Raw genomic sequence first — 22,175 nt, forward strand, 5'->3', positions numbered from 1 at the left:
GCATCCTAACCGTAACTGTATGATGTCTGCCGACAATGCTGTAACAATCACAAAGCAGGCAGCCGGGAGTTGGTGGACTGAGCATAGGAAGCCTCCCCAAAAATAGTACCTCTGTCAGTTAATGTGGGTGGTTTGGAATGAGGGAGGGAAAATGGTTATTGCTTTGGAGACCTGCAAGCTATATAGCAAGTTGTTATTTTGTACTAAGCCATGAATCATGGTTTAAGAACCAAAATAACTGGGTTTATACAACTTGCTAAGCCAAGACCAAACAAGGCTGAGACCCATACATACAAACATGGTGGTAACTTTTCTTTGAACATAAGATCCACTTAAGCTGCTGCTGCTAAACAGTTTTCATATTCTGTGCTCAAAGTATTCCATTAAGCACAAAGTGACTACTTTTAAGAAAATGGGTTCTGTAAACAGAACCAACGTTAATAGTTTTAATTCTCCTTTCCTAAAATATGTATGTTGTAATGGCAGAGCACTTCTTCCTTGACAATGCAGTTTATAGATAGGTATATTTTTATACACAGATGTACAAAAATTCCCCTAGTGTATATATAACATCACTTTGAGGTGCGACATTTTCACCCTGACAGATCCATGGAACTACTTTAAAGCTAAATACATTCAGAACTGGGGCATAAATCAATTCATGTACTGTGTATTTGAAGCAGCTTAGTTTCAAGCTTACACCAAAATTCAGGTGCCATCTCAGCTATGGATTTGGTTAAAGGCCTGAGGTAACACTTTGAATTACTAAACATTTTTAAGCAGTTACACCCATAGGTATTAGGTGAAATGTGTAGTTTTCTTGTTCCATTTAAATTTTATTTAGCCAGTTGTAATGCAATATGGAATGCCTATTAACATAATTATTATAGAAGTAAGATGATATATGTGGTGAATGGTTTCTATTCAGGGGCCTGGATCCAAAACACCATAATCTAAGAAAAATGATGTATGTTACTACAAGAGCACCCCAGCGTAGTAATCATATTTTGGAAATAAGACAGCTTGCCAAGGGTGGTTGTTTTGCTTTATGCCCACCTTTTAGTTCTTGGCCATTCTGTCTCTGCTTTTCAGAGTTTCGTATATTCCTGAATCTGGTTAGTTTCGGGGGGGGGGGCGCTTTTTGGAAGACGAGTCCCTCCCCTGCTCCCACTTGATATACAGGAGAGTGGGAGCAAATCCCATTGCTCTATTGCCCAATATAATCCACCAGTCTCGCCTCTGGGATAGCAGCTAAGGCAGGCAGTAGCTGATACAGAGGAGGCAATTTGGGCTAAGGGGTTTCCAGTTTGCTGCCCCTTCCCTTGCAGGATCTAGCATCTCCCTCTGCGTTTATTTATGTTGAAAGGTGAGAGAGACATGCTGATAGGAAAAACAAAAACATGCCAGACTTATCACCCAAAAGAGAAACTTGTTAAAAAAATAAACTAAGTTGAGAACACAGCAATAGCAAGGTGGGGTGGTAGAAGAAGATACACGCTGCTTGAATACATTGGATGAGATAAGCCCATGAAGGAAAACAAAGGTCTACAATCACCATTTCTAACCAGGACAGCCAGTTACAAGGGTGAAAAAAGGCAGGGTTCTAAGACTCGCAAAGAAAACGGGATTTCATCGTACCTCTGTGTACGGCAATCCATTCTTCGCAGCTACTGAAGCAACAGTCTTTCTGCTTTTCAATCTGTCATACCTTTTCCAGTTTCCCATATTTGAAACATTTTTAAACTAAATCATAATAAAGATCCTGCATCCCTACACAGGTACAAAAAGCCCATTCTGCTGAACAAAATGTACAGGATTACATATTTGGAGAAGAAAGGTTTGGATTCCCTAATTCCCATCCCCTAGAGGTTAGCAATTGTTCTTAAGCAGTGTCCTGAACCGAAATAAATTAAAATGTGGCTCTCACCAGGCTACCTAATGTTCTGCACAAGAATGCAGCCATCGGTGAGTCTGGAGATTGCCAGATGATTTCAGCTGTTTTTAAAGTTTTATTTTAAAAGGTTTCCAAAGATGCCATCTGAGAGGTGTTGAAAGCCCCTTGGCACGCAAGAGCAACGTGCTAACAGTCCTGCCTTTCACTTACAGCTTAAAAAGAGTTTTCCCCAATGTTTTGTTCTCCATACATGCTGGACTACCATTCTTATCATCTGCATGAACTCTGCAGCATAAACCCTGTTCCTGATAGTTTAGGTATTATGGGAATTAAAGTTCAAACATCTGGAGGGCACATGCTTGAGAATACTATCCTAAAGAAAGAACTGCAAACTGCCTTCTCTTCCCAGGCCAAGGCATTAAAAGGTACTCAAGTTTGCGCCTCCCCTCTAAGGACTGCAACTCTGAAAACAAGCAATGTGAGTGATAGCAAGTAGGATGCATTTCCCAGTTGAACTTGGGAGATTTAAAGAACCCTTCGAAAACTACAGTTCTTGGGCTAGTTGAAGCTAAACTGTGATGGCAAAGCTACGAGTGATGAGGGTAAACAAATGCATTTTGCAGGAGGATGAAAAGGAAGTTACGCAGCAACAGCTTATGAAAGTCTTCCTGCTGATTATACAGCTAACACGCAGTGTATCTCAGTTTCAAAAAGATCTTCTGTTACTCCAGCTTACCGCTGGTTCAGCGGATGTCGGATCAATGTGGGTGTTTCCGTCAAAGGCCGCCAACCGGCACAGCTCCAAATCTGAATGTGAACTTCAACTGTGTCAAGAGGGAGTACAGGCAGCCACGCTACCGGTCCATGTTGTTTTCATCAGGTTGACTGTGGAAGCAGAGGCGCAGCAATGTCTCACAGAAATCCAGCTCCTCCTTTATATTTTTTTAAATTAAGAAAAGAAGAAAGAATAGGTGATCAGGCAAAATCCTGGATTTGTGCAACTTTATACAACTGTCAGTAAGTGCCCAAACTAATGAAAACTTTCAGTGCAGACAGCAATCAGAAATATTTGCCTTGCAAACAAACTTTTAGCCTCAGTACTGTTGCTTTTTTTCCCATTCTGCCCAACAAATGACTTCTGCATTGAATCCTGTAATATCCATTATTAGTCCACTATGGTCATGTACTGATTCAGCCCTCTGATGGGACTATGCAATTTCAGACTGCAAGGGGGATGGGGGGTGGGGGGAGAGGAAAGGTAATAAGATATTTGTATCTGAAAAGCTCCCATATTAAACAACAACAACAAACCACTGTCTCCATAATATGTTAGTTTTCCCTTATCAGGAGTGGAAAAACTTTTTTTCCTGCCAAGAGCTGTATTAACTGCAAAGCTTTTAGAATTAGGCTGAAGTCCACATGAATTTAGTTGATGACTGCATAAGCCTTCGGCAACTGGTAACCCAGTCCTGTGCAAAGCTCCAAGGCCCATCATTCCCCACTGGCATGCCAATGGCTAGGGACTGTAGGAAAGTAGACCAAAATCTCTGCAGGGGACTAGATGACTGCCCTTGTCCACCCTTGCCCAAAGTGTTTCCCTGAGATTCAGACTCAAAAATGATGATGTAGTCCTCTGAAGCATGGACCAGATATCTCTAAGTCTTCTGTAAATATTGCTATCTGACATTACAGGTAGTCCTCATTTAGCAACTGTTCGCAGTTATGGCAGTGATGAAAAGGTAACTACGACCAATCCTCACATTTAAGACCTTCCCAGGTCTGTAAAGCAAAGGAAAGCTGAAGTAAGATTGTAAGCACAATTGCAGTTGTTGAACGAGGACTACCTGTAAGGACAAAGTAGCATCTCTATTGGCTGTCCTTTTTTTAAAATATCCATTAAAGCCCAATTCTGAGTCTCTTGTAGCTTAAAAAAATTACATTTCAAGCTAGCTTCCAGCAGCTGTAAGCCCAAAAAGGAAATAATGTATTTAAGTATAACAGTATAAAGCTATGTTTGCTGTTTTAAAATGCCGGAGATAAGACAGGATTCAAATACATGTTACACCTCAAGTGTTTTAGCCAAGCTCTTTAGTCAAAGAAGCTCAGAATGTGGCCTCCATGAAATGAATATAAACAATACACTCCCTGCCTACAAGATTACAATCTGCAGTGATGCCAAAGGAAGGATTAAGAGAAAATTAAAACCAAACAGTGAATAGAATGAAATGAAATAGAAACGGAAACAATTTAGTGAGGAGTCTAAAAGAACTGGTCCCTAGGAGTGTGGGAGTACCTTCGTCAATGCCATATTATCTACAATGCAATCTAACACTTACGTATAATCTATAAAAAGGCAGAATCAAAACAGCGAATGATTCAAAATTTGACATCAGGGATACAACAAAAGAAAGGGAGGGAATTGAGAGCAGAGGTAAATTAAGAAAGAAAATGGACTTATTTCAATTATACCATTTTATTAAATTTATATTTATATACGCACACAAAACATCTAGGGAATGCCCAGCTAATCAAGCAAACAAATATATTTGAGGACTGTTTTCCCTGTGTATCTGGAAAGTACAGGTCAAGTAGGGTTGATTTATAGGAAAGGAGTTAGGCAAGATGTGAAACAAACACAGCCATGGAAATTGATTGATTTCTCAGATGTGAGGATGTACGCGGAAGCTGGCTCCTGAGAACTATGGAAGATGCCTTAAGGGACTGGGACTTTGTTTTTAAAAAAATGCCTTTCAGGTTTGAAGCTTGGCTGGGCAAAGGAAAGATGATCCAACAGCAATGAGCAGAGAATCAGGCCTCAGTGATAGACTTTTCCCTGGCACAGCAGTTTTCTAAGTGCAGAGTTTTGTTTTGTTTTTTCTTTTAAATGTCTTCAAGTCAGTGTTGACTCCTGGCAACTGCCTGGACAAGTCCTTCTAGTTTTCTTGGCGAGGTTTTCAGAAGTGGTTTGCCATTGCCTCCTTCCTAGGACTGAGAGTGACTAGCCCAAGGTCACCCAGCTGGCTTCATGCCTAGGGTTAGACTAGAACTCACAATCTCCCAGTTTCTAGCCTGGTGCCCTAACCACTACATCAAACCGGTTCCCTTTTTTGTCTTCTTAAGCAAAGAATATCAGAATATGCAATGAATATTCCATCCGTGCTAGAAATAAGCAGGGCGGCATCCTAGGACAAAGCTGATCACAGTAGCTCCCAAGTGTGGGTCTTGCTTGGGCACATACTTGCCCAGCAACCCCCCTTATGCTAATGACAGGCCACCAAAAAAACCAAAACCACTTCTTGAGTCTGTTGCAAATATGGCCACATAGCTGCTTGTACATAAGAAAGGGACCATCACGTTTCAACCTGGCAGGGTTACGGAGCCTGGCAAGGGGAAGGGAAGGGTGGTAGTTGAAAGATAGAGCCGTGAAGTGGCTTTTCTCATCCCCTCCACTTACTACATTATGCCAATTGTTTAATTATCAAGCCTGGTGCAACCTAATTGCTATGTTCGTTGAAAACTGTCGGCTGCTAACAGCAGGGGTGGGAAAATTGTCTGTTCTGGGAAAATGAGAGAGCCACATGCACAAAAGTAACATCGCTCTCTTCCTCCACCTCCCCAATCTTCAATTCAAGATAAAGCTGAGCACTTGGGAGGACAGATAACATCACAGCAGCATACTGAAATGAAATGAACACACTAGTCTGAAATCCACGGCTTAGCCTCTTGCCATTGGATAAGTACCTTCTCCTTTTACTTAAGAAGCAAGTGAACCACACAGAGGAAGACAACGGCTAGAAGCGTGATTGGCCCTCTGGGGCCCTCTGGTTGCTCTGGATTACAGCTCCCACAATTCCTTGCCAGTGGCCATACTAGACAGGACTGATGAGAACTGAAGTCCCAAACATACCAGGCTCCCTGTCTCAGCTAAGAGTTTCACAAATGCAGCTTGTATTCCATGGAAAGCCACCATCGTCCACATGCTCTTTTGGGTGCTGAACAATGTCACCCTCTACCTGGCAAATCTATGGTAAGAGTACCATAAAGTTTGCATTAGAAAATGTGCCCATTTAATATAGTCCGTGATACTAAATCCATAGAAGACCTATTCCTGCAAAAAAAAAAAAAAAAGAGGAGGAATTAACTAGCCTGTGAGGGCTGGCAGCAGAGAGTCGGAGACCACCTTCTGCTCAGTTGATGGTCCGTTATGGGTTACCAAACTGGCTTTGGAACAGAATTAGTGGATTTTTAGTAAAAGAAAAAGTCCTCCTCTGCCCCCCCCCCAAGTGACTGCAAATTTTGATTCCTTGATGAGTTGTTCTTTTCAGACAACGGTGAAGAGACTTTCCTGGACATTTTTGGGGCAATTGGTTAGCCACTGTGAGAAGTGACTGCTGGACTAGATAGGCCAGGGGTCCAATCCAGCAGGGCCCTCTTTACTTTCTTAAATCAAAAGCTTGCTTAGTAAGCCTCACATTTTTCTGTGAAGAAAATTGTAAACACAGTACTTTTGCAGTTCTACCAGGATATTAACAATATTGAACAGACAGAAGATCAGGTAAGAATGCAAGAAAGTAAAAAGTAAGCTATATTCCAGTGGCTGTGTTCACATAACTTGCTGACCCAGTTACCGAACCTACTTTCAGGGTTTGTACAATGCAATGAACCAGAAACAAACAAAATGGGCTGGCTCTGCACATTAAGCCAAGCCACAAAATTATTCATGGTTAAAGTTAAGCAAGCTTAGGATGTGGTATAAATATAACTGCTAAGTCTTTAACTATCCAGTCCAGTGTGCAGTGTGGAGAGTCCATTTCTGCCTGTCACACATGCACAACACAACATCAGTTTACCTCTGTTGCTTATTTCCAACAACTCTGCCCCCTTTGCAGAAGCCTGCCACTGAAGCTTAGAGTGACTGAGTTTCCTCTCTCAAACAGGGGTCAGGCGACTTTGCAAATGTTAAAACCCCAGCATTGAACTATGGCATTGCCTTTTACTTGTCAAAGATCTGAGGGTTTTAAGACATGAAGATTGGTCTGGAAGTGAAGGCTGGATGCATTAATCCATCTTGGCAGACCAGCAACTGAGAGATGATGGCCTGGACTATTACAAAAAAAATTGGCAGAGAATCAGACTGGCTGGAGGACACAAGGTGGGAAGTGGGTTTTTGTCACTCAACTGTAGCTACCAAGAGGCTTCATCCATTGAGAGAGAGATGTGCTTTCCCTCAGCTGGCAACATCTACCTCTTCAAGGCTTTCAGATTTGCACAACTGATGTCAGCCCTTCAAGGTAGTCCAGACAAGCAGCACACACCAGGGTTATTAACACCACCTTTACTGTGAGGTTATAGTAACAGAATCTTGCAAGACTGAAAGCATTTCTCCCCTCCTTTACTTTTACTTTTCAGAAAACTAGAGAGCATCCCTTCTGAGATACTTCAGCACAATCTCTCCAGGACAGCTCTGTCTTTATCATCTTCCAGAATATTTTTAAAGGAGAGGCCAATTTAATTTGTAAGTAAAAAAGGTAAAGGTAAAGGTTCCCGTTTAGTCATGTCTGACTCTAGGGGGCGGTGCTCATCTCTGTTTCACGGCCAAAGAGCCAGCGTTATCCGAAGACGCTTCCAGAGTCATGTGGCCAGCATGACAGTCATAGAACTCTGTTACCTTCCCGCCGAAGCGGTGCCTATTTCTCTCCTCGCATTTGCATGCTTTCGAATTGCTAGGTTGGCAAGAGCTGGGGCAAGGGCGGGAGCTCACTCCGTCACGCGGCGCTCGGGTCTCGAACCACCGAAATTGTAACCTTCCGGTTGACAAGCCTGGCATCTTAACTGTTGAGCCAGTGCACCCCCTTTTTTGTAATTTGTAAGAGGAGACTGCAAATATACAAAACTGGGGCCATAATTAAAAAGCAGTGCCTCTTAGCTCAAGCCTGCTTGCGTCATGGAAGTAGGGAATAACCAACATCCTGTCAGCCTGAGGTAGACCAGACTTGAACACCAAAGTCATGAATACTAAAAGTACTTTTGTTATGCAGTAGGTTACAGTACCAGAGTCTTACAATTCTGAATGTGCCTCCCCCCTCCCTGCCTTTATCCTAAAGAGAACTAGGGAGGGTCATGTCTGAAACGCTTTCTCAAATTACATTTCTGCTTTGGACTCAGATTTCTCTTATCTGACCATTGCTTTGGCTGCGGCTCTTCCTCCTGTTCCTCCAGGCTATTCACACAGCCATTACATAGCCTCTCCCAGCATGATTGAACAGGATGGGACAATTCAGACAGGTGAAGGTGCTCTAGGAACAACCTAGCTTACAGGCCATTGAGGGCTTTAAAGGTCAAAAGCAGCCCTTTGAATTGCACCCAGAAACTTATTGGCTGCCACTGCAGGGCCTGCCACACTGATGTTGCAGGCTCCTGGTGGTCAGCCCTTGCCAGCAAGTGGGTTGTCACATTTTGCAACCAGTTTATTTCAAACCTGCCCAATAATTAAAGGCAGAGCTGTTTGGTTTCTTCATTTAATTTCTTCCTTTTTAAAAATATAATATTTATTAAGAATTTTGATTAAAACAGTAAAAACTAATACAAACTAAACTTAGAGAAAGAAAGGAAAAGAAAGAATATAATAAAGAAAAAGAAAAGAAATACATAAAAAGTGACTTCCAACCTTCATCACAACAAGTATAAACAAAGTTAGTATCTCTTCACTGCCTATAAAGTTACAAACAGGTATCTCTTCATCCCATATCCCATCCCTTATCTATAAGCAAATCCATAAAACATCAACTTTTCAATCCTGGGGTCAGCAAAAAGTCCATAAAGGGTTGCCAGAACAACAACAAAAAAGTCTTATTTTAACCTTGATCAAATAAGCCAACTTTATATTCTTTCCTTTTACTTCTAACAATCTTAATCTTTAATTCCATCAAATATTGTCGTAGGGTTTGATTTTGCTTCAATTCTTCTTTATTCCATTACAGATTTTTTCAAGGCTTGAACAAGCCTCTTTTGTAGATCCAATAAGAAAACATTTTCCAGATCATTCTCTTGGTTTATCATTTGTATTTCCCTTTTAATTCTTAAAACTTCAGCCAGTTTCTTTTGTATATCCAGTAAAGCGTCCTTTTCCAAATCATTCTCTTGGCCTGTCATTTGTAGTTCCACTTTTGGTACTTTCTCTGTCTTGTCAGATAAAATTTGTTCCACATCTGTCATTCCTTCATTAAGATCTTTTGGACATAACCTGTCTATAGAATCAGACATCATTACTGACACTGTTGACATTGAAAAATGGATCCAAGAATTAGAAGATACAAAGATCTCCTTTAATGTTTCTGATGTTATAATGTTTTGTGTCATTTTATACAGTAAGTCCCAGTATTAACTGACATCAACAGGCTGGTACTTTTTCCCCTTCTGCTAAGAATCTTTAGTCCCCTCTAGCGTCGTTTCTAAAATCATAAAGTAACTTACCTTTGTTATGACTTACAATAGCCAGGATAGTCAAAATGTCTGTTTCCCACAAGAAGCTATTTATTTTTCATAGTTAGTTCCAAAATCTTATAGTTAAAGTCAATAGTCCAAATTTATCTGGACCCTTAATCCATTTATCACTTTCTTAGATCCAACTCTTATGTAGCTTTTTGCTATTTTTTTTCAAATTCTTTAAGTTCTTAAGCTTATAATTAATTTTTCTTTTGTTATCAGTCCTCCCAGGTAAACCAGACAGAAAACATGATCAGATGAGCTAATTCTCCTTTATTTTAAGGCAAAATTAACAGAGTGTTGTAAGTCTGAAAGTACAAATCTCCTGCTGTCTCTTTTTACAGCCTGATCAATTAGGGTGGATCCTTCCTAAGTTTCTTTCTCTGACCCTTAAGTAGATGCGGGGTCCTCTCTCTTTTATCTGATTGTTCCCTAGGTAGCATCTCTTCCCCTTGTCCCTCATAGCTTTAAAATGGTTAATAAGCAATTTCCAAAACTGATTAGAAAGTGAGGTTTGCAAACTTAGTGTCCTTTAAAAGGCTCCACCACGGTTGTGAGCAAGATGGCCAGTCTCTTCATCCCACAGTGCTCAAACCCACGGAAAACCACTGTCCTGTGGTCTCCTCGTGAGAAGCAGCCATCCAGAGCACGTGTGGGCAATCTCCTGTCCTCTCCTTATGTGGAAATGTTCTGAGGAACCAGTCCACTCACCAGTTCATTGGTCTTCAGTTTGCCATACCGCCTCTGAAAGTCATGGTTTCATCATTTTCAATCTGGTATAGATGTTGATGTTCTCTCTCCATTCCTTTTTCTGATTTCCTCAGGCTGCCCCCTCCTCATTTCTTGAAAAACAATCTTTCTGGCCCATGCCACCCTGCCCTACCTCACCACCCTTATCAAAATGTTTCTGAAAATAATGGAGGCAAAAGTCCTACTTGAGCATTAGAGTGGCAATGGGTAACTTAATGAGTGAAGCGGACAGTAGAAGGAACTTGATCCAGGCCTACCTGGAATTCTTCTTGATTCTTAAGCAGCTGACATCGTTCCTTTAGCAGATCCTCGAGAGCTAATTCTGGCTCTTGACACTCTCGCACACCTTGGGGAAAATCTGTTACCAGGCTGGAAAGTGTGAGGTGGGATACCAGTCAAACAGAGGAAAAGAAGCAAGCAAAGATTAGAGGTGGGCAAATAGGAGGTAACTAATTTTATTTTTTAATTTTTGGGGTGGCTTTTATTCATTTAATAAAGCAGAACAAAGGAAAAAAGGGTGAAAGAAACAAAAGAAAAACACAGAAAACAATACAACATATTGCATCATGCTGTATATTGATCATACGCAAGACGTATTGATAATATGTAATATATACATGGATAAGAAGCCTTTATTTCTTTTTGTTAACTGGGACATAACCAAATGATTTTGGTTTTACTTTTCTATCTATCTATCTATCTATCTATCTATCTATCTATCTATCTATCTATCTATCATCTATCTATCTATCTATCTATCTATCTATCTATCTATCTATCTATCTATCATCTTGGCCCCAATGTTTGAACAGCCACTCCTTCAAAGCCTTCCTGAAGATTAACAGGATTGGGGCCAGGCAAATCTGGAGTGGGGAGGGGGCCTGTAGGCTAACAGGGTTGGGCCAGTTGAACCTTGGATTTTATTTAGAATGAAATCTGGACCCCAAGAGAATGCCAAGGACCCGGCTACATATCCCCAATACTGTCTGCTGCATTTACTGGAACCTTCTTAAAATTTTGTAAAATTTTAACATGATAAAAGATCCCTCGTGAGCTAACTTTGGATAAAGAGCCTAATACCTATATAATAAATGAACAAACAGAATTCTGGCCTCCAAGGATAGCGAAAGAACTACTTCCATTCAATGGTCCTGCCAGCCATTCAACAATCATACTCCCTTCCAAAGTGACAAGCAATATTTTATAATTGTATAGTTGCATGTTGTTAATTGTTTTTATTCTTTTTGTAACTGTACGCCACCCAGAATCTACTGGAGTGGGCAGTTATAATAAATTTAAATAAATACTCAGGGAACATGTTTAGTTCTCAGCAGGCTATCCACTTAAGTTTTGTTATTTAAAGCAGTGTTTTTCAAACTTGGCAACTTTAAGATGTGTGGACTTCAACTCCCAGAGAATTCTGGGAGTTGAAGTCCACACATCTTAAAGTTGCCAAGTTCGAAAAACACTGATTAAGAGCAATATCTGGAGTTTGACAAACCTCAGTGGTTTTCCCAATGGCATTACCATCATGACGGGTGAACACAGGGAACAACAGGGAAGGCCTTCTGCAGCGCTTACAATTTTATCCTCACCATTTTTGTCCTCCCCTTCCTTGCGCTACCTCTTTTACACAGACAGCCTTTCACCTGTTCTGCCAGGAGCATTTTCCCCACATCCAAATCCTGCCTCTAGTTCTCTGAATCCCACTCCTGTTGATACCTGCACAGTGCTCCAAGGACATGCTCGTGGAAGGTACTGTGTTCAGATCGGACCAGAGCCACCAGCTGCTGAACCATGCCCATGGAACAGAGAGTCTCTGCAGGGAGAAAAATGCAGAAGGTGTAACTCCTCAAATGAAGGTGAAGAAGGACTTAGTTCCTTTATGGCAGGGGTCAGCAAACTACGGCCCATGGGCCAAATCTGGCCTGATACCTGTTTTTATATGGTCCACAAGCTAAGAATGGGCAGGTATGTGGCACATCACCAGGTCCAAGCCTCAACCAGGCTCTTAGAGCAAGGGGCGGGTTGAGGTGTTCTGGGCAGCAAAAGCCCAACAGCAGCCTCCCTGCTGGTGGGCTGGTGCTATTCAATGGCTACTGCACCCCTGGCCTGCACATCTGCCAGCTACGCCTGCAGAGGTGGGGGGGGATCTGGCCCTTTACAAAAAAAATGTTTGCTGACCCCTGCTTTATGGGATGATGTGCTGCCCAGCAAAGAATCTGTCTGAGTTCACACAACACATTTAGCCTGCTACTGAATTAACCCATTTTCAAGGTTCACACAATACAGTGAATCAACAAAAAGGGGGAGCTTGGCACAACACAGTAGGCCACACGTATACATTAAAAAAAACCTAATCAAGCTTAGCATGTTGTATGGATGCAACAGCTGGGTCTTTAACTGACCTGCTTGTACGTACTGTGGGGAACCAGCCTCTCTAATAGTTTTTTTCCCCAGAAACTGGGCTGCCCTCAGGGCTTGCCCCTTACCCAGAACAACCATAATCTAGCAATGTTTCTTTTTCCCCTGCCATGTCCCCATGATAGCGCCTTCATCTTGTCCCCAGTGCTTGAGTGAGACTTAAGGAGTCCTGAGCTGTACCTGTGTTCAAGTAGCTTTTCCCCCCTAATTACCACACCATCCAAGGGCAGCTTTAAGGTGTCTAAAATCCATTGGGCTCAATCACCCATTAACAAGCACGAAAGGCTGATGACTGCGATGACTGGGAACAGAAGCAAGAGAAATGGGACAGGAATTGGCCACAGGAGCAGCACATGTCATGTCGGCATAGTTCTCTGCTGACCTGAGAACCAGGAGAGAGCATTTTTTGCTCAGCGCTGGGGAAAGACCCTCAGCCTCATATTTCAAAACTCTATTTATAAAGACCTATTCTAGGAACAGCGGAAGATTAATCAAAGGATAGTTTCCCCAACTGCATTTCTTTCTTTATTAACAATCTCTGTATATTATTCTATTCTTTGTAGACTGGGAAAACTGCACAGGAAACATCAAGGCATTCTTTAAACAATTCATACACACAGCTCAGTGGCTGCCCACAATCATACTAAGGGCCAAAAGCACACTGAAACAGAAGTGGTTTCAGGACATAGGGAATGCGAGTAATTTCAGGGCCTAATGCCTCTCCAGGACTGAGAGGTCCTGTTCTATTCAACCTCTCAAGTTCTTTCATTCTGAAGGAGAAATATGAATTTGCACAATATAACGAGTTAGGATTTTGACTTAACGTGTTGCGTCATCACAGAAACCATGCCTGGTAAGCTACAGTTTATAGCTTAGTGTGATCCTAACCAATTACAATGATAAGCAATGATTAAGCAAGTCAGGGCTTTGTGCAACGTGAAGAAAGTCAAAAAGTAACCTTATTCTCAGTTTCACTGGCATCAGCGTAATACAAGCAAGGGTAAATATTAAAACTCCGACTGGTGAGACACGAGTTCAAAACTCTACTCCAGGGTTTCTCAACCAGGGTTCCACGAGAGGTCACTAGGGGTTCCCTGGGAGACCACAATTTATTTAAAAAATTATTTCAAATTCTACAAGTTCACATTAAAGAGGTAAGTTTCATTCTTTATTTTTAGTTTAAGGACACTGTTAATGCATATATACAGGCCTACCGATGAAACAAATATGATTCTGTAACTTCTGGCCTATATTTGAGCCTGAATGTGCAAGGGTTCCCCAAGGCCTGGAAAATATTTCATGGGTTCCTCCAGGGTCAAAAGGTTGAGAAAGGCTGATCTACTCAGTCATGAAATTCACCAATTCTGAGTGACCTTGAGCCAGTCTCTTTCTGTCACTGAGCCTAAACTACTCTATCAGTCACGGTAAGGATACAAAGAAATATCTGAATCTATGTATACTATGCTATGCTGAGGTAAGAACAATGGAATAAAAAGTGAAGGAATACTGACAATAGTGACGCATATTACATTTGGAACTTAAGGAGGACTTCCTAATGCATCCAACAACTGCCAGCAGGGCTTGGGTACAACCACTAGAGGGCCCTCACAAGGTAGTTTCTGCATGTGATACAAATTCAGGTAGCCCTCGTTTAGCGACCACAACTGAGACCGGCAACTTGGTCATTAAGTAAGTGAAACCACAACTGTGCTTACAATCTTATTTCAGCTTTCCTTTGCTTTACAGACCTGCGAAGGCCGTAAATGTGAGGATTGGCCATAAAATTACCTTTTCATCACCGTTGTAACTTCAAATGGTCGCTAAACGAGGCAGTCACTAAACAAGGACTATCTGTAACCTCCAAGAAGCCTGGTCTGTTCCAAGAAGAAATGTGGGTAACAAGATCCAAAGGAAGTACAACAGACCATATTCCCACCAAGAGAGAAGGTCTGATTTTCGGGTGATGGCTGGTCCTACTGTTGGGACCAACCCTGATCAGAAACTCATTGGCCACCAGAACAAGAAACTTTCAGCAGCCATGACCATAAAAGAGACAGACCAGCAAAGCCGGGAGTTTTCAGACAGGTAGGATATGGAAACCACGAGAGAGGCAATAAAGAATCAAATATTTATTTTAAACACTGAGTAGACTTGCATGATTCCTAAGATGAAGTGGGAGAAAGTCAACCAGACACCCAGCAAAGACCCTCTAAGCAGAGCAACTCCCTCTCTGCTCTTTCTCACACAGACCCCAATAAAAATGACTCTCACCTTTCTGCTCTGGGTGGTTTATGAGAAGATTCTGGAGGAGAAAGGCCGATTTCACCTTCAGTTTCTGTACGTTACTCTGCATGGCCCTCATGAGTACAGAGAACCCATCAAGGCGTAGGAATTGCTGTAGGCCAGCTTCCTGAGCTCTTACTAAGCCTGGTAGCACAAGGAAATATGAAGAAAGAAGGATGAGAGTGAGCAAATGCAGACTGAACCATCAGTTAAGCTTCTTGGACAAGGATAGACCAAGGTTTCCAGATCCACATCCCATCCACTTATTTCATCCCCCAATAGCGTAACTGAGAATGAGAATGCTATTACCCAAAAATCAGTCTCCATAACCCTATCCTACAACATCCATTAAATGCCAAAAAGGCAACAAGATTGTTACAACTATCAGAAACCCCAATATCCATCCTGATGAGTCCTCCAAGTGGAGCAGCATTGGCCCATTTAATTCTCAAAATCACCCTGAGATCAGGCCACAGTTGCTGCAATCAATTTTATTGCTGGATTTAACCTCCAATGTTTAATATCAATTCCACTGCCAAGAATGTGATTTTCAAAAGACAAATTTGGGTTCCTGAGCTGCCCATTCAAAGTTTGCTCTAGGCATCTACTAATTCATTGCTTCAAGAAAGCACCAATGGGCCAGGGTATCTTAATACCACACCACTGTGTAATTCTGCTCAGACATAAGCACAACAGGCAATTCTACAATCAACACAATTCTCACTGACTGATTGTGTGGGCCTTTTATTTTTGCTGCTTATGTTTTTGGAATGCTGTTAGCTGCTTTTGACAGTTTCTTTTTGAAAGAAAAAAGATCAGAAAACCAAGCATTAAGATAAGGAAGCCTGTTACTGACAGATGACGTTTTGAACTATGACTCCCACAACCCCCTGCTGTTATTATGCTGGCTAGAACTCACAGAAGCAGAAATGCAAAACGTCAAAGGGTTTGTGCTACCCTTAAATAACTCAATAACATCAGTTCACACTCATGTATAGGATGACCCCAGAGTGGTTAACATCCCAAGAGCTGAGCAAAGATTTTCTTCCTTTGTAAAATAAGAAAACAGTGATAACAAAACTAAACACATTAAGAAGTCAGAACAGTTGGATGGCCCCACATCTGATCAGGAAAGTGGTGCTATGGAAGCACCAAATCCACCTCCGCCCTGGCACCACTTTCCCTATCGTAAATGGTTCCATTGCTTTATTTGCTGTCTAAGAAAATAAAAACACAAGACTTTTTTTCCCTGTTGCACAGCTAACAGCAATACTGGGAGAAATCTCCTGTATCACTTTCAGTTTTGCTGTCTGCTCACCAAGCAGCCACCATTTCCCACTCACAAGAAATAGCAAAGAGCGCCTTGATCCGAACAGCCTCACTGGGGTCATGGTCCAGCAGCCTCAGCAGCTTCCTCATGCAGCCCAGCGCGAGGGCCTGCTCTTGAACCTTGGGCACATTCTGGGCACAGGTGCCCACCAGATGGGCAGCTCGCCAGCGCAACTCCTGCTCTTCATGTTCCAGGTATCGGTGTGCCAATAGCCGCATGCCCTCCAGTTTGCAGAAATCTGGAAGATGATTGAAAGCAGTAACCAAAAGAAAGCAGCCCAGTGCTATGAGCAAAATACCTGGTAACTTTTCCTGCCCCTACTCACTCTGTTGTGGCTCAGGGAGTAAGGATACAACGGCTTTCCTCAACTTGAATGACCTGATATGTGGACTTCAACCGCCAGAATTCCACAGTAAACATGCCTGTGCCGAGAATTCTGGGAAACTGAAGTTCAAGCAACATTAATAATTTTGTGGTTCCCCAGTGATTTCCCCTAACATCCTTTGCACATTAGGGATTACACCTGCCTGGTAGTCCCTAACGCATCAGTGGGCAGCAAACTAGCCATATGTACCCCCATTCCCAAACTCCTTTGTAGCCCGCCCAGATTATATTGCCCAAAATTGGCAATAGATTGCCCAATTGCAGAAGTGCAATTTCTTAGAAAAGAACAAATGTAAGCAAGCCTTTGATCTGATACACATAAAACCATTAAAAAAAAAACCCATCCCTTTAAAATGCCTTTCCCAAACTGATCTTCTCAGTTTGCATTAACAGCGTGGACATGCTCCCTTTAGCCAGAAAAATCAGTGGAGGAGCTGGCTGTCAAAAAGCTACCCCCTTTTGATGGAAGCCTCCCATTATATTTCCTTTGGGAGATGCTGATGAAGGTTTTCTTAAGGCTTGAACAACAAGTGACGGGGAGGAGCGGGGCAGGAATTTTCTTCAGCTTAGCTGACTTTGAATTCCCTTTCCTGCAATAGCTCAGCTTGGCTGCAAGCAATATGTTAAGTGAACCTCCTTTCAGAAAGGCATGTGCTTCCTTTGCCTGAAATATGTTGGAGTTGGAATCAGGAAAGCAGGAAGGTTCTGCTATGGCAGCATGGACCTCTTAGATTTAAACAACTCTCTCTCTCTCTCTCTCACACACACACACACACAAGGTTGTTTCTATACCTGCAGCGTTATCCAAGTTTTCGCACAACTCTGCCAGTACATCTAGGGCACCTTCCCTTCGCTCAAGGTCTGAATGTGTTTCCTCTGAACTTTCCCCACGTTCTGCTCCGGGGCTCAACACTTCCAAAATACGCAGACATTCCTTCATTTGTTCCACTTCATCCATCTGCCCACGAAATGCCTCAACCATTGCTTCCTGTAACCACTGTCTCCGCTGGGGGTTTGGCCATTGGATGGAGTGGAGAGAAGAGGAGAGAAAGGAAAACTAATAAACTAATAAGGAAAACTAATTCCGTCTTAGGAAGCCTGATTCTTAGATGCCATGTTACAGCTTAATCTTCCCTCAGAGCAATGTGCAGAATGGAGGTGGCCCAAGCAGCTTTCACGAATGCAACAAAACAACACAATTGCCAGTGAATAACAAATCAGTAAATTGCAAAAACACTAATACAACTTTAATGAAACTAATAGCTGCAGCTAAATAAGAACCAGAAAAGAAAAAAAGGCAACAATAATCTTATTAGCTAAATTGATTTGTGAGAGAGTCCAAAATCACCATGTCTAAGGATAGATTAAATGTAGGTTTTCCTAATCCAACTCCTTAGGAAGCCTCAGTACTTAATTTAGGACAACAGCATCCCATTTCCTTGCTGAGGGTATCAGGAGTCTGTTTACGTGTTTAGCTTTCATCTTTCCCTTAATGAATTTTTTAAAATGTACTTCTGACATTAATAAGCAAGGTTTGTTAGAGATGCATGCTTTTGTTGATCTTTTCCTTGTCTTTTTATTTTTCTTCTTGCATATAATACAGGATGATAAACATTATTAACATGATCTAGATTTATAGCCTGCCTTTCCTCCAGGAACTCAAAGTGTATACATAGTACTGCCTCCTCTATTTTTTTCCAACGAACCCATGGGGTAGACTCTGCTAACTGCCCAAAGTCATCCAGCAAACTTCCATGTCTAAGGGTAGACTTGAATCCATGTCCCTGTTGTCCTTGTCCAACCTCTTACTAGAAAATCTGGGACTCTGCTTTGGTTGCTCACATCCCACTTCCTTGCCCAGGTAATCAGGAATCCCCATGTCTAACCATGTGACCTGATTCCCTCTCCTGATGAGCCAAGCTGCACACCTCATCAGACATGGGCTCCATTTGACCAGGTTCGGCGTTGCCCGCCATGACTGCCATCTGCAGCAACCCCTGCAAATTGCGGGGATGCTCACGCGGTGGCTGGTTCCCATCTGCACCCCCTTCAGCCATGGTTGGGGAACGTGACTCCAGGCAGAAGGCAAGTCACCAAAACTGTAACAAACAAACAAACAAACACACAGAAAGAAGAGTAAGTGGAAGGAAAAAACTGGGAGCTTAATCATGCATCACAGGATCATCCAGTCCTCTTTCTCTATACTCTGAAAACTCAGCCCTATCTTAGCTCCAGCCCCTACTGCAGTGTTTCTCAACCTTGGCAACTTTAAGATGTGTGGACTTCAACTCCTAGAAGTCCCCGGCCAGCCATGGGGAATCAATCAAAGCCATCTGTAGGGAGTCAAAAAAGTCAAGATCATGGCCATGCAATCAAAGACCCATCCCTTTTTATCTGTGGTGTGTGATGCACCATCTTGACTTTTTTGACCTTCCCCTTGCAGACAACACTGCCAACAATCACATGGTACACACCAGTACTTCACAGCCACTGAGCAAGTTCAGCCCTTAATTGTCTATTACAGAGGAGCCATCATAGAAGGCCAACTTCCTGTTCAGTGCAGGAATCCAAATCAGATTATCCCAAAGAGATTCCTTTGCCTGAACACATCTATTTGAATAGGTAGCAACCCCATTTTTTGGCTGGATTATTGAGTCAGAAGTTATATACCTCTAACCACCAAGATACCCTAAAAGCCTATCTTCTAATTTTCCATTGCTCAGAGAATCCAGGCATTCTAACTACCTTTTCCTCACTAGATGTCAGCTATCAGACCTAGCCAAAGATTTTGAGGATTTACTTCAAGGGACGATGGATGAGAACAGGATCCTGCCCATAAACAAAAAAGAAGGAACACTTTGGAAGATATGAGAATAGGAAGGATAAGAATGGAATTCAGATGAGAAAACCTGTTCTGGAAAATGTGCGATCCTGCAAGGTCCACCTGATGTATGTATACAATACCAGTGAAGAACTCAGCTCATTTAATTTATCCTCATTGTAATCGATGGAATAAATCAGGCCAAGTGTGAACTAGTTCCTCTCCCCTGTTCAGCATCATATAATAAGAATTTTAATGTCTCCAACTGTAGACCAGCACAAATTATTCTACTTTGGTTCTCAAGTCATGCAGGGGTCCAAACTGAAAACTGTAACTCTGAACCAAGATCTGGGAATTATTGTAGAATTACCCTAATCTCCTGCCAACCTAGCAGTTCGACTCCTGCCAACCTAGCAGTTCGAAAACATGCAAATGTGAGTAGATTAATAGGTACCACTTCAGTGGGCAGGTAATGGCGTTCCGTTTAGTCATGCTGGCCACATGACCACAGAAGTGTCTACAGACAAACGCCAGCTCTTCGGCTTTGAAACGGAGATGAGCACCGCCCCCTAGAGTCAGACACGACTGGACTTAATGTCAAGGGAAACCTTTACCTTTACTACCCTAATGAACCCCAAGGCTCATTAGGCTAATTCTACAATATGTACCTGATGTAGCATAATCTGAAAATTGCAAAACTATTTTGGGCCTGCCCCTCACTCTCAGCTTAATCTACCTCACAAGGCTATTGTTTCAAGGATAAAATAAGGAAATGAAAGAACTACATACAGCAGCCTGAGCTTCAGAGGAGGGCAGCATGCTTAATGAAAAAAATAAACAAAAGCAATAATATATCCTATGCAATGGATAGGCTTCAGCTCTTGCTCCCACCTTCCCAAAGTCTCCAGAAATCTTTCTCCCAGCCTTCCCTCCTGAAAGGATGCAGCTCTAGAAGTCTAGAGCTACAAATCAGGAAGTCCACGGCTCTGATCCAACCTCTGTCAGGAAAAGACTAGATAGGCCTTAGGCCTTTCTCTCTCTTCCAGTCTCCTCCCCACGCAATTTATAACACTGGCCCACAGTGCAGGACTGTTGTAATGTTTACAAATAGATAATAATTGCCCTGAACGTTGCGAAGCCCGACACCCCTTAACAGCCAGGGGGCCGAAATGGGACGGAGGCCTTTCCACTAATGGAGGACTACAGGATTTTTCTGGAGAAGCTAAAGGCAGTTTGACAGAGGATTGGCGACCTCCCTTTCTGAGAAACGGGACCGGCATTTTCCTAAAGGCCAAATGCAGGGTACAACCAGATACAGGTTTCCAAGAAACTGACGGATTCGCCTTAGAGCGACTCCAATCCCCCTGACCCACTTTCGCCTTCCTACACCCCACGGTGACCCCCTCTTCTCCTGGGGGGGTGTCTCCCCTTTCCCTAAATTCTCGTTTTTCCTTCCTCCAAGCCTCCTCCTTTCCTGGGGACGGCCCTTCCTCCCTCTCCCCGGCCCGCCTGCCCCCGCCCTCCCCTTGTCCCGGTACCTCTCGGGGGTGTCTGCTCCGCACGCCGATCCGCCCCCTTCCCGCCGGTCCGGGCCGTGGCTCTCCCCGCAAAGGTCGCGCGTCTCTCCCCAGCCCAGCTCCTGCAAGCGGCCATCGGCAACCACGTGCGAAGGAAAGGGCGGAGACTGCGCGGGGGTGGCTCGGGGGCCCCTGGTGGCGGCTTTCGGGAATTACACCGGGCGCCCGTTCCGCGCTCGCAAGCGGCGCCCTCCCCGCGCCGGCGGAGCGGCGTGACGGCTGCGCCGCGCAGGCTCCCGCCAACGATGAAATCGTAATGCGTGGATTCCAGCCGAGGCTAAGAAGGAGGCGGATGAGTGGACCCACTTCGCGGGGTTTCGAATTGAGGCACGTTCTTTGCTTGTGCTTAAGCACATCCCCATTATGTTTCTCTGCGGGTCCTTGATTTGAGGTACTCGGTATTGGGGCAAGGGGTCTCAGAAATGGGGAGCAGAGCCGGGCTGCAAAAATCCGGACGGGCATGGATTTTAGATGGCAGGAAAACACGACCAGTTCCCATCATCCCCAGGCCGGAAGGAGGGCCATGACAGATCCCTCATCCAGCGTGAGGGTGGGAGTTGGGGTCCATCACGGAAGTCAGACAACGCAATCGGTGTGAGTGAAGGAGCGTGAGGACAGTGCTATAACAAACACGTGTCTGAAAGTAGCCCTAGAAGAGTAATTCCATCCCATACATTATAGTTTCAAGTTATGTTTCCTATTTCCACTGCTCATGAAGTCTAACTTCAGCATTTGCCAACCTGGATCATAAGTGGGGCGCCTATGCCTTGGCAGTGGCCCCCCAGGTCCGATGCCTTATTGGGCCCCCAAGACAGAAGCCTCATGGATTTTCATGTCCATCCCTGACAAGATGAGTGCTGTAACAGATTAGGACGAAAGCATCTTGCCTCTGGTTGGTGTTATATTTTATTTCCCATAATGGGGGAGCTTTCAACAGGCATTATTTAGAAAGGGTGGCATATGATCTACCAAGCTGTGAATAGGCCTACCTGCAAGACTGGTGGTTGCAGCTGTGCCCCCAAGACCAGCCTTTCTCAACTTTTTGACCCTGGAGAAACCCTTGAAATATTTTCCAGGCCTCGGGGAACCCCTGCACATTCAGGCTCAAATATAGGCCAGAAGTTACACAATTATTATATCCGTTTCACGTGTAGGTCTTAACAGTGTTCTTGCACTAAAAATAAAGAATGAAACTTACCTCTTTAATGTGAAGTTGCCTGAATTTGA

The 22,175-nt window shown here is 43.2% G+C and overlaps 1 protein-coding gene across 1 annotated transcript; it reads right to left on the bottom strand.

The window, feature by feature from the left end:
- Window positions 1-1,409: 1,409 nt before the first annotated feature.
- On the bottom strand, window positions 1,410-21,048 carry HSPBP1 (HSPA (Hsp70) binding protein 1). The gene is made up of 8 exons (XM_063301179.1): window positions 20,910-21,048; window positions 18,479-18,649; window positions 17,343-17,556; window positions 16,180-16,404; window positions 14,825-14,980; window positions 11,852-11,948; window positions 10,387-10,498; window positions 1,410-2,826 (listed from the first exon to the last, which is right to left on the bottom strand). The coding sequence occupies exons 2-8, from the start codon at window positions 18,605-18,607 to the stop codon at window positions 2,749-2,751; spliced, it is 1,011 nt and encodes a 336-aa protein (XP_063157249.1). The 5' UTR covers window positions 18,608-18,649; window positions 20,910-21,048; the 3' UTR covers window positions 1,410-2,748.
- Between the last annotated feature and the right edge of the window lie 1,127 nt (window positions 21,049-22,175).

The sequence above is a fragment of the Candoia aspera genome, chromosome 4 (assembly GCF_035149785.1).
Source record: "Candoia aspera isolate rCanAsp1 chromosome 4, rCanAsp1.hap2, whole genome shotgun sequence".
Lineage (NCBI taxonomy): Eukaryota > Metazoa > Chordata > Lepidosauria > Squamata > Boidae > Candoia > Candoia aspera.

What these genes read in the sequence shown, in the direction of transcription:
- HSPBP1 (XM_063301179.1), bottom strand. Translation starts at nt 18,607, where the DNA reads ATGGCTGAAGGGGGTGCAGATGGGAACCAGCCACCGCGTGAGCATCCC. An exon ending in AAACTTGGATAACGCTGCAG is followed by an intron (nt 16,405 to 17,342) that starts GTATAGAAACAA and finishes ATCATCTTCCAG; the next exon opens with ATTTCTGCAAACTGGAGGGC. An exon ending in GGCGCTCTTTGCTATTTCTT is followed by an intron (nt 14,981 to 16,179) that starts GTGAGTGGGAAA and finishes TTGTGCTACCAG; the next exon opens with GCTTAGTAAGAGCTCAGGAA.